Source organism: Nansenia antarctica (genome assembly GCF_963989245.1).
Source record: "Nansenia antarctica genome assembly, chromosome: 1".
NCBI classification, from domain to species: Eukaryota; Metazoa; Chordata; class Actinopteri; order Argentiniformes; family Microstomatidae; genus Nansenia; species Nansenia antarctica.
In genome coordinates, this window is record NC_137674.1 from 18,605,226 (window position 1) to 18,617,514 (window position 12,289).

At 41.8% G+C, this 12,289-nt stretch overlaps 1 protein-coding gene and 1 long non-coding RNA gene across 2 annotated transcripts in view; both read right to left on the reverse strand.

Annotated features, from left to right (window-relative positions):
- Positions 1–107: 107 nt before the first annotated feature.
- LOC308170200 lies at positions 108–1,363 on the reverse strand. Its single transcript, XR_013937778.1, has 3 exons — positions 1,232–1,363; positions 449–491; positions 108–227 (listed from the first exon to the last, which is right to left on the reverse strand). It is a non-coding gene; the product is annotated as an uncharacterized lncRNA (long non-coding RNA).
- A 6,365-nt stretch (positions 1,364–7,728) lies between these two features.
- cul9 (cullin 9) overlaps positions 7,729–12,289 on the reverse strand; it is a 72,664-nt gene continuing 68,103 nt past the window's right edge. Inside the window, exons 37-42 of the mRNA XM_080544950.1 lie at positions 11,677–11,751; positions 11,440–11,550; positions 11,168–11,285; positions 10,714–10,847; positions 9,138–9,229; positions 7,729–9,031 (exon numbers count right to left, since the gene is read on the reverse strand). Of these exons, the coding sequence (XP_080401076.1) occupies positions 8,821–9,031; positions 9,138–9,229; positions 10,714–10,847; positions 11,168–11,285; positions 11,440–11,550; positions 11,677–11,751 (741 nt within the window). The 3' untranslated portion in view covers positions 7,729–8,820. The remainder of the gene's footprint in view (positions 9,032–9,137; positions 9,230–10,713; positions 10,848–11,167; positions 11,286–11,439; positions 11,551–11,676; positions 11,752–12,289) is intronic.

Below are 12,289 nucleotides of genomic sequence, written 5' to 3' on the forward strand. Positions count from 1 at the left end.
AATGAAAATCTGTTAACCTTAATTTCTTTATTAATTCATCAAAGTGCTCAACATTTTTTCAGAGACTGTGTGTGTGTGTGTGTGCTGTGCAAATGACCCACCATCTCTTTACAGGCTGTGAAGTGAACCCTGACACCGGCTTTCATGGCCTTGGGGTTTCCAAAAAAAACCTCAAAGCTGAAGGTAAACTTCTTCAGGTCCTCTCTTTCAATAAAGCCATAATTAGTCTGTAGAATAGAGGATGCAACACCAGTGCAATTAAGTACCCAACCCATTTCATGTAAATTATCTTAATCTTAATTTGTCCACATAACATAATAAAATTGTATTTTAATGTTGAGTGATCAAGAATAGCTTGGTGACATATTTGAGTAAACATGGCCCCCATGGGTAGTTAGTTGAGAAGTGGTAGAGCAGGATGCTGTCCTACTGTAGCTGTCATACTTACTCCAATGAATGAGATGATTCCCGTGGATCTTCCAGGTGGAGGCCTACAGAAGTCATACAGAGGAAAGAATGGTAAAGTAGATAATAAAGTAGATAATAAATAACAAAAATAAGTGCCTGAACAACTACATGACCTAGTGATATATGGAGATCCTTAGTCAGGTGGCCGGAAATGACATTGATGACTCAGAGAGAAGGTTGAATCGTAATTATTGTATTAGGCAGATCTGGGTTACATTCTCTTGTACAGATGTTTCCAAGGCAGCATGCTCTGTTAGGTCCAAGCTTCAAGCATGGCTGCGACATAGGAGATGCCGAGCATGGCATTCTCAGAGAGGGAATGCCGAGCAAAGTACTGATGGAAGTTACAGCTTATATACTTCTTCTCAGAGAGGGAATAGCTTTACCTCGTAACTTACAATACTGACATTAGCTCCCATACAAGGCTCTATCCTGTGTCCATGCTGTTCTACTCTGCTGACCACTGGGCAAGGCTCCTATGTCCTTAGAGTTAAACTGGTCTCACTGTTACTTGATATGGTATGTGCCTGCTCCTAAGGATGTGTTGTTTACTACTGAGAGTGGGCACACTTAAAGTATGTTTAAGGTTAAACAATGAGTATTGCAATATTTGATAGGCACACAAAATTGGCATATAGGCACACAAAAATGCATCATATCTCCTAGCCTGTGGAAATCAGTCTAAAGGCTAAGATCCACTGAATGTTTCAGATGTATCTGTGGTGCAATGCAAGTCTCACTGTGATGGCAAAAGGTCATTTACTTGTCAAAATGTCTTTTCCCAAGTAGGCCTAGTTGTTTGAGCTTCTTTGTGCTGCCGGTCTTCAAACTTTTGCTTGTCTTGGGCTTGTCAGGCACCTTGGGTGCGCCGATTAAATCTGTTATCTCACTCTGAGCAGGGCCTGTTGTTTGGGATGCTCCCATAATCAGGGATGCGATCTGAAACACATTGATCAAGAAGATGTGTTTTTAGTTCAGTAGCACGGCTCCCAAAAATCTGGATTAATCTGGAAAAATCTGATCCCTTCTTGATAGACAAAAAGGCAAAAGGTTAGCTATTCTGGTGGATAGATACAAGTACATCAATTCAAGGCCTATATTATCTACATAGAAATTAGAAAAGGTAGCCTGGTTTCTTCAAATGCATAGAAAGATATTTAATTATCTTTTGCAAAAGGAGAACAGTTTACAAGCATGAAAAGTCAAGACAGAGGGAAAGCATGGGTTTTTACAGTGTTTCCTCCAGGAATTTTTACAATGGTGGCGGGTAGCGTTGACCACGCGCATGAAACGCGCACGCGCGCTCTAAACAACGACGTAATTTCAGCCAAAACTCGAGGATGGCCAAAAAAAATAAAATGTTTTCCCGTACGTCTCTTATTGTCTGTGTCTGCATGTTTTTCCAGCATGTAATTCCGTTGTCAATAAAAAATTCGTCTCCCCTTCTTTTCATTATCATTATGGAGGCTTTATGGTTGTTGTAACTATTATGGGAAGCGGTTGACACAGTAGCCGCTTTTCGTGTACGCTGCAGTGGATCCCTTCACAATGCAGAAGAAAGAGGAGAGAGAAAACATTGTCAATGTGCAGGGAAGAATCATGTATCAGCAGGGTTCAACAGTAACGCTTGCCTGGGGCAAGTAAAAAAATTCGCCGGGTTTGTTTGCGCGAGCCCGAAGACGCTGCTGGATCCTGGATCTGTTTACCTGTGTGCAGGAAGAAAAACAGACGGAGCAGGCGCCAGACCAGACTAGATGATTGTGGAGTGAAGAGATTATTAAAGCGTACGCGATGCGACGGGTGATCGACAAGCACGTACACTTTCATAATATCTTCACTCCACGATCATCTAGTCTGGTCTGGCGCCTGCTCCGTGTTCTTCCTAAACACCGATGCACAGATCCAGGATCCAGCACCGTCGTCGCGCATATTGTAACATTTGAAGTAGTTTGTCTACACGCAGCCTAGATGTATTCGACCAATCACAAAACAGTTTTGCAAGCGCGTCGCTTCGCGCTTCTGGGTGTGTCTAAAAGAAAAAGCGGCCTAAATTTTTTTTTTTTTTTTTTTTGAGAAATCTGCATGGTGGCGGAGGAAATTCCATCGTGGCGGTGCGCCACGATGAAATGCATGTAGAGGAAACACTGTTTTTATACAGATGAGAATCATGCCCTCAGGTAAGGCACAAGCCAATCACAGTGAGGAGATCACATGACAGTGAAGATGAGGAAATGGAATGAAGATGATGGAGGTGACCTCAGCCCCTTAGTATCACAAAGATGGAGAGGAAGGGGACAGGAGCGAACAAAGGCAAAACCAACCCCCTGGTTTTCTAGGTGTTAGAGACAGACTAGGGAAAAACAAAGGAGGTGGTCAAGTCAGTGATAATTTAAATGTATCTGTTGAGCAAATGCAACGTCTCGAGTAGAGAAAACGTTTTCATTCTTTACAGGATGGGGGTCACCAATGTGTTCATCATCCCAGACAGGAGTTAGTCTGGCTGGCAACCGCAATAATAATCACAAACAATGACAAATATAGTACACTGACAAATCTTCCCACTACAACGTTTAGGCCTAAATTAAGTCAAAATACTCACTAGACTAGTTTTACTGGCTTTTCCTGTGGCGTTGGTGTATTCCGTGGGTCCACACTTGCTAAGCTCACCCTACCCTAAACCAGTGGTTCTCAAAACTCTCCATGGGGACCCCCAGCCGCTCCACATATTTAATCTGTTCCACCACCAGCACACCTGATTTTGCTGGAACAGATCAAATATGTGTAGTGGCTGGGGGTCCCCGAGGAGAGGTTTGAGAACCACTGCCCTAAACAATATCCTACAAACAAGTAGTGAGTAATATCCTACAAAATGTGCAGCTGTGTGTTTTTTTATGTATATTTTCAAGTGAGACAATTGGACAAATGAAAAGTTGTGGGAGATAAATAAGACAGGACACAATTCAACAGTCCAACTTTTGTAAAACATCAAATAGCACAGAGTGTTGCACACGGTGGCCGTGGGTGTGAGAGGTAGTATTGAGTAAAGTCTTAAGCTTAAGGGTAGATAGTCCGTACCCTCTTTGCAATCTGAGAGAGAAGCTTCTTGTAGAGTCACAATTGCAGCTAGACTATCAGGCTAGATGTCGAATGCGTTTCGTTGTCTCTGTACTCTGCTGATATTAAATTGAATCTGAACCAGACTCACCCATGCTGGCCGCTCAGGGTTGGTGTTGACACTCCCATCTTGGTTTGGTGGCGGGTAAGGATACGGGTTGGCCTGTAGAACACAGTCATATGAGATTTAGAATAATTGTAGTCATGAGTAGCCGTCAATAGTTACTGAGGCGATTGTACATTTGGTGGCATTCAATGATTTATAGGCTCTGATGTGAAAATATGCTGAGCTATATCAAAGTAGTTGGCAAGCTAACATTACCTCGCCTTGCCATGGAGCAGCCATCGGCGACTGATAAGCCGGGGGGTAACCACTGTCCATCGGAGGGGGATAGACATTACCCATGGGAGGGGGATAACCACTACCCATCGGAGGAGGGTAACCGCTGCCCATGGGACCATAATCACCCCCATAACCTGGCGGTTGCATAGGTCCATGCCCCATCGGAGCACCGAACCCTGGATGAGCATAACCGAATCCTCTACCGTTCATAGGGCCATCATACCCTGGCATGGGAGGACCCATCATAGGCCCTCCCATGAAGTGAGGATGTGGACCTGGCGGCCCACCGTGAAATCCGTCCGGAGGGAAAGGGGGTCCACCCCAGCCCCCGTCTGGCGGGGGGCCACTAGGCCCCATCTCAAATGGAGGTCCGCTGACCTGGGGAGGACATTTGTCAGCCCGATTCCGATCACCTCGTGCCATTTCAAAAATTTTACGCGATGGCGAGTTAACTTGGCTAACCAGCTAAACTAGCTAACACGCTTCCTTAGTACTTGTTTAGGACGAGTGAGTCCAATGTTGAAACTATTAGATCACAAAACATAGCACATATTTGAACTAACATGTATTTCGGAAGACAACATGTCTCTTAGCGACCATTTTTCCCGAATCTCTACTGAACCAGTGTCTCTTGCATTTTTGCAGACACCGGATGTTGTTGGAGACGCATATGACGCATTTCCGTAACAGCTGCTTTACCTTGATGAAATGTACACCGATTACTTATAAGGGGAAAAATATAAATATTTATTTGATTTCATTGAGACCACTACTACTACAGTATGGAGTGATATAAACTACCAAAGGCGTCATGCAAATATTCCACCATTATGTATTTTATATCGATTATTTATTTGGACTCGCATGACAGGAACTTTTCTTTCGCCCACAGACAGTACATGGAACAGTCGATATGTACAAGGACTGTGGCTGTGTTCGGAATAGCATACTAGCATACTGCATACTAGCATACTCAATGAGTATATAATGCATACTGCCTACTAAATTCATAATAAGTATGCGAAAACCAGCCGACCGTTTACACAGTATGCATACTGCCTCCCAGAATGCATTTCGCCAGGAGCGGGGAATTTAAACCTTCATTTTGAACCTCTGGGGCGGATTTTCTTGTACCTGTGTACTCAAATCACCGGCTCGACCTGGAGCATACACAGTTTTCAACAGACACACATAAGACCAACTTGAATTCAAATGAAGTGAGACACGACTTACCTCAATTTGATAGAAGCTTGTAGATTTTAAGGTTTTTGACTGGCAGAATGTGCGCTGAGCTGAGGCTGCACTACCTTTTTGATACCTGCGAGCCAAGATCATTGATTGGTTCGATCCGAGGGTGGTGTCGTGTTCTTATTGGTGAAAACCCAAACGGCCCGAATGTCAGGTATCACTAGATCGAAACTGTCAAAAAAGTGAAATAAGAGGAACTTGGGGACATGGGGACTTTCCACTCAACCGGCTTAGTTGCACATGACATAACCAAATATGGGCATATACTGTGCCCTCCGGCTCTATGCACCTAGCTAGCATAGCATAAGCAATACAATGAAACAAAGACATTTTCAATCACACCTCCATTGGCTAAAATGGAATGGAATGGACTTTATTTGTCATTGCTACAGTACAGGTACCAAACAACGAAATTTAGGAGGGGTGGCTCCCCTGGTGTTAGGAAAGGGAAAAAAACACACATTTTAGAAAAAGCATAAAAGCATAAAATCACAAGAAGGTAAGGAGCTGGTTTACATCAATAAAGGCTATGTACACAATCCACTGTACTATACTGCACAGATAGTCAACTAGGGTTGTCATATTGCACAAAAGTATTTTTTCACATTATTTTAAAGTGTCACAGTTTGCAGGCTTGAAAATGTACATGTTTGTGCCTCAGCACTAGCTGCCATACAATCCGTCCGGACTGTCCTGGGCCCAGAACTTAGGCCTTTTCTGTGTTCAGGGCCTTGACGGCCCTGTGGTAGAAGCAGTCCTTCAGTCTGTTTGTCTTAGCGGCCGGGGTCCTGTACCTCCTGTTCGAGGGCAGCTTGACAAAGTGTACGTGCCCAGGGTGGGTCGGGTCCCTGGAGATCTTGGAGGCCCTCCTGAGACAGCGTGTGTTGTACAGCTCCTCCAGGGAGGGGAGGGGGGCGCCGGTGATCTTCTGTGCTGTTCTCACGACTCTCTGTAGCGCGTTTCTCTCCGCTGTTGTGCAGCTGTGGAACCAGTTGGAGATGCCGTAGGTGAGGATGCTCTCCACTGCGCCGTGGTAGAAGGCCACCAGTATCTCCTGCTTGTTGTGTTCTTTCCTGAGGCATCTCAGGGTGTATAGCCGCTGTTGTGCCCTCTTGATGGTGCCTTTTGTGTTGTCCTTCCAGGCCAGGTCATCCCGCATAAAAGCTGTAATTTTGGCTTTACAAGTGTTAACATGTCATTTTATGAAGTTTTAATGTTTTCAGGCGAGAAAGTAACCACATATATTCCCAAAATGTGTCCAGTTTATCAAAATAACCTGTTTATATATCTGATAAGTATTTTTTTTCGTCTTCTGTTTGCTAGCTACATACACATGCGTTCGTAAATTCGCCCTGGAAATCTGATCAGCACTCATGGAATGCCTCTTGTCCAATCAAATTACCTGGTCCCTTTATGACGTTGAACCCAGTGTGCGCTCCGGCACTCTGAGCGAATTTACGAACGCACCCTGCGTTGCTTACATACCTTCACTTACGGAGTTCGACAGAAACATCGTAATATAATTACAAGTTGTAAAATAATTTGGGGGGCCAATATCTTTAGTTAGCTCAAGTAACTAGCTTACTATATTGTTGTCTCAGCAGTTGGTAAAAGAACATGATTAAAATAAATATATATGAGCAATAACATATCGTGGGCTTGCTGCAGCAAGCACTACAACCAACTTGTCTGTCTGAAGCTAAAATACTGGGATTCGTGTGTGTAAGACACAAATAAACTTGATTTCATGCATTTCAAGTGGAATATTTGTAATCATGACGACGTAGCCTTGTCTAAGAATGCATTTCACCATGTTAATTCCCAGTATAGTGAAAATACCACCGCTCATCCGTAATCACACTTAGCTGGGGTGCTGCAGCTTGAAGAGTATAAATTAGAGTGCAAAAAAGCACCATCTGCACACTCAAATCTGTGCAAAAAAATATTTATTGCGAGCTTTCGGTCCCCAGGCTATCGGACAATGTAAACAACAGCTGTATGACAAGTTTGTATGACGCAGTTTGACGAGGCTGAAAGTGCACAGGGTTGCCAGATGGGATTTACAATTTACAGCCTAAACTTTCTATAACCTCTAAATCCAGTAGCCCATTCGGCGGTAACCCACCCCATCTGGCAACCCTGGACGCGCAATGCATTTTGGGGAAGCAGTACTCCAGAAGTGTCCAGTCATAACACACTTAAATTATTCAGAAAATATAGTATATATACTAAATTTCTCACATACTCAAATCTGGCATACTGTACAGTGTGAACGCTCTCGCATACTCAAATCTACGCCATATCTAGTATGAGTAGTATGCTAGTATGCTATTCCGAACACAGCCTGTGTGTGTGCTTAAATGGTGTGTCACTGTGTTTAATCATGTGATGTATATGATGTTGATTGCTTTTTTTAAATTACATGATTCGTCACAGCCATGGTAAAAGTCTTAACACATGTATTATTGCTTAATAACATTTGCACTTCATGATAGCAGAAAAGCGTTTATTTTGTCAGCTGAAGTAGCACAGCTGCATTATAATGAGATCAGAAAGATTTTCGGCAATGAACAATATGAACATAAGGATCTCTCAACATACAGCAAAGTGGGATGTTGAGAATCAGATCTCTCAACCCCTATACAGTTGAACTTCGACATGTAAAAAAAAACAAAAAAACTTAAAGTTAGCAGAAACACGTTTTTGCTTAGCAAAAAACACGTTTTTTCTTAGCAAATAATGCAAACGAACTGTGACACTTTCAAACTGATATTGCAGTGAGATTTCAGAGGCAGAAGCCATGTTTCTGATATCCCCCTCTATCTTCAGGAACAACCAACGTGGTTTTTGTTCTAAAGTTTGCCCTTTTAACACAGATGAAAATATTACTCACCAAACATGAACCTAAAATGTAGTTTAACAGCATTTAACATCATAAGATAAAGATACTAAATATATTGTTTATCTGATTCATGGGTTCTTTATTGAATGAAGGCATATCCATGTAATGCAAAATAAATCAAGGCAAACCTTTTGGTAATGAAAGAAATATTCTCTACTGCTAATTCGATGTCAGTATACAATATACAAAAACAAACATAAAACTAAGACTAACAGCCTTCCTAGCATTGGATGATAAATCCCTTGTTTTTTTCAGTGGTGCAGGTAAATCCAAAGCAGCAGCATCTGCATTAAACAAAAGTACGGGCTTTGTTCCCAAATATATTTTCATGAAAGGATCCTTCATTCCGTGTGTGATAGCCATGGTACCCATATCAGAAAAAAAGAAAAAAAAAAGTTTAATGTGGAAAAGGCCATACGAATTCAGACCTATATGAATTAACATTAGAACAAAAAAAAAAATAGAAAAAATTGACATTGTAAATGCAGCCTTTGAACAATGGCAGCTTACATGGGATTGAAACTGAATGGTCAGCACAAAGAGACAGACCAGAAAAATGACCCAGCCTTAACCCAAACTTTCCCTCTGTAACAAGACCTCTTTTCTGGTGTGTGTTTCTATATACTATTTGACTAATATATCCATATGGTGCTTGCAGTGCCTGCACATATTTCACTGCCAATTTCCCTTCCTATTTTTTTTTAAATGTTTTGATATTTAGTTCAAGTTAAATGTGGTTTGATATTTAGTTACAGAAAGTCCTCCCTAGGTTCTCTGTCTCGTCGTCATCAGAGAAGAAGTCATCCTCGTCTATGTCATCTTCATCATATTCTTCTTGCCACTCTGGGACGTACTCATCGTCATACTCATCGTCCTCCTCGGCTTCGTCTTCAAGGTCCTCGCCGATGTTGTTGTTGTTGTCAGAGTCACCAGAGTCAGAGCCCCCTGACTTGGCCCTGCAGAGAGGAAACCCTGTTCATTCCTGAGCCATGCGCATCAGGAACAGAAAATATAATGCTGGAATGTGGAGATCCACTTTATTTTTTTATGTCATGTACTCACGCTTTGTTAGTGTCTGTGGCGTCAGCGACGTTCGAAGCTTGAGCAGATTCCTGTTCCTGACCTGTTTTGGACTGGTACCCCACTCGAAAGTCCTGTGTTTCGAGAGACCAGATAGGAAACCCTTTAGGGATGCGCGATAGCACTTTTTTCCAGACCAAGTACAAGTACATTTGGGTACTTGCCGATATCAAGTACCAATAATGAGTACCGAGTGCTTAATAATACCATTATAGTTCTAACAATGACTTTGAAAACATGTTTTATTTTCATCAGTTGTTCCTCACTTTCTGACTGTAACAAATTAAATATGTGACAGGGTCTGGTGTTTTGGTCCCCAAGCCGGTTTCTATCTTAATCTGTGTATTCCTAAAATCGTTAATGACTTGCTGTTGATCAGAAACCAAAGCATTCAATAGTTACTATGACCACACTTAGTGGAGTGTTGTATGTTTACATTTATAAACGTTGCCTACGCAAGAAACCATAAATACGCAACTTTGACGCAAATGTTTGGATTTAGAAAAAGAAAATACTTGATGTGAAAATGTGCGGCCCTCCACACAAACTCAGACCCATTCGAACGCACACCTTGTCCTGTACGCCCTTGTCCTGTCCACTGTACATATATCTTTACTATACTGATATTCAAGCAAATATATCAACATTTATATTCATTGCACGTATACTGACTTTATATTAATTTACTTGTACTCACTGTCCAACCATGCAATGTCCATACATCTGGTTAGATGCCGCGTTTCGTTGTCTTAGTACATGTACTCTGTTAATGACAATAAAGTTGATCGTAATGTAATCTAAAAAAACGAACAAACATGATTTAAGATAATAAATACAGAGATATCTGTTTTTGCAAAAGAACCCCTCAAATATGTTGTAGTTTAATCTAGAATCATATTTAATTGGATCTGTAATTATGAAACAATACTTGCATGTTATGAAACATAAATAATGAAGTGAACAGTAGGACAAATAACGTTTAAACTGATTCCGTTTTCGATGAGTCAGTTGGGTAGATACAAGTGCAATATATTGCGCAGAACTGTTGTGCAGAATTTCACTGGGGGAATTTTCTTTTTTTTCCGCCTTTCTGTCGGGATTTGCAGGACGTGTGGGACGTGTGTGCGCACTGTTATAAATCAGAATCTTGTGCCGGAAACGTTTTTGCTTGTCTATGTACGTAACCTTTTTACACCAGTTCTACGCAAAGTTTTATAAATGAGGCCCCAGACCCTGTCACATACAGAATTGAGCAGAGTGTAGTTTGCAGTCCGCTCTACTTTTGTTGTCATCATCACTTATCCTAAAATTGCTCTTCCTCTGCCTACCTGCTACGAGAGGTTATGTTACGTTGCCATAAAGTGGTATTGGGAGCGGATGTATCCGAGTAGTTTTACGAGTACATGAGCACAGTATCGGATACAAGTATCAGCGTATCCCTAAAACCCTTCATGACTTGCTGTTGATCGGACAACAAAGCATTCAATAATTATTATGACCACACTTAACCGTTTTTACTCAGCTCTTCAGAGAGTGTGGGGAGTTCATTCCTCCCTACCTGTGTAGAGTGTTGTAAAATGGCCACTAGGCGCTCTTGAATGCGGCGGATGAGCTCCAGGCCGGAGATGAGGTGTAATGGCTTCAGGAGGCGGACGCAGGATGCTAGATCAGTGCACTGCAACAAAGTCTCCTCTGAAGGGAAAACACACATGAAGGGCTTGGTACATATAATTAGGCAAGTAGCAGCTGTGCCAACTGACATTCAATATTAAAACCGTCATGATATTACAATGGTGCCACCTAAAGATGGAACAGTTCATGATATTACAATGGTGCCACCTAAAGATGGAACAGTTCGTGATATTAGAATTATAAAGGTTCTATCTCCGTTTAGGGTACCGGTAGTTCAGAGATATAGAGCGTCAAAGTTTTTACATTCCATTATGTTTTGTGAGATGGAACCTTTGTATAATTGTTATAACCGTTATAATTCTAACGTCACAAGTTCTTACCCAGCAGGATCTGCAGGGCGTTGGTGTGCAGGTCCAGAGCCTCCATCTGATGCTCCATCACATCCATCTTCTCCGTGTCCTGGTTGTAGTAGCTGTACACACAAGAGTAGGCCAGCACCTACATAGGACATTCATATCAGTTATTGTGATGAGACATGTAATGGATAACTGCAGATGTCTTGTGTCTTTTAAATAAAAAAGCATAATCATACCATGGTTTGACAAATCAAACTTCCTCATTAAAGGATAATCACATGGTTGCCCACTCTTACCTTGCGAGCTTGAGCAAGGACCTTGCAGGCGTCGATGACAAATGTCAAGGGCTTCATTTGGAGGGCTTCGTTGATGGAGGCAACTTTCTTTTCCAGACTGATGGCAAAGTCCTTGACAGTAGGAAGAATTAAAAAATTAAATAAATAAAAATAATCAAATGAACAGAATGGCACTTTTGAAAACGATCTTTCAGTGAATACATGTTGTTTCTCTTTGGTTCATAAAGTATCCAGTACCTTGGCCTGGTTGTGGAAAGTGCATCTTTCATTGTAGTCTTGGAACTTTTTCTCCTGCCTTGCAGCTTTACTCACCTGTAGAAATACAGAGAAAGAGGTGTGTATTAGGTGTGTATTAGGTGTGTATTAGGAGGAGGTGTGTATTAGGTGTGTATTAGGAGGAGGTGTGTATTAGGTGTGTATTAGGTGTGTATTAGGAGGAGGTGTGTATTAGGAGGAGGTGTGTATTAGGTGTGTATTAGGTGTGTATTAGGAGGAGGTGTGTATTAGGTGTGTATTAGGAGGAGGTGTGTATTAGGTGTGTATTAGGTGTGTATTAGGTGTGTATTAGGAGGAGGTGTGTATTAGGTGTGTATTAGGTGTGTATTAGGAGGAGGTGTGTATTAGGGTTGGGCGGTTTTACGGTTATACCAAGGCAAACAACAAGAGACTTTACTGTGCGTGCCCAGACCGTTATACAGTGGGGTGCAAAAATATGGGCACCACTAGTCAAAATGCCTTTTACAATTAATATCTAAGTGAAAAGAAGCAAACCTAACCTCTAAATGGTACAAAGTTAATCTTGCATTTGCATTAGAAATGTATCTTGCCAACACAGATTACATTTGATCCA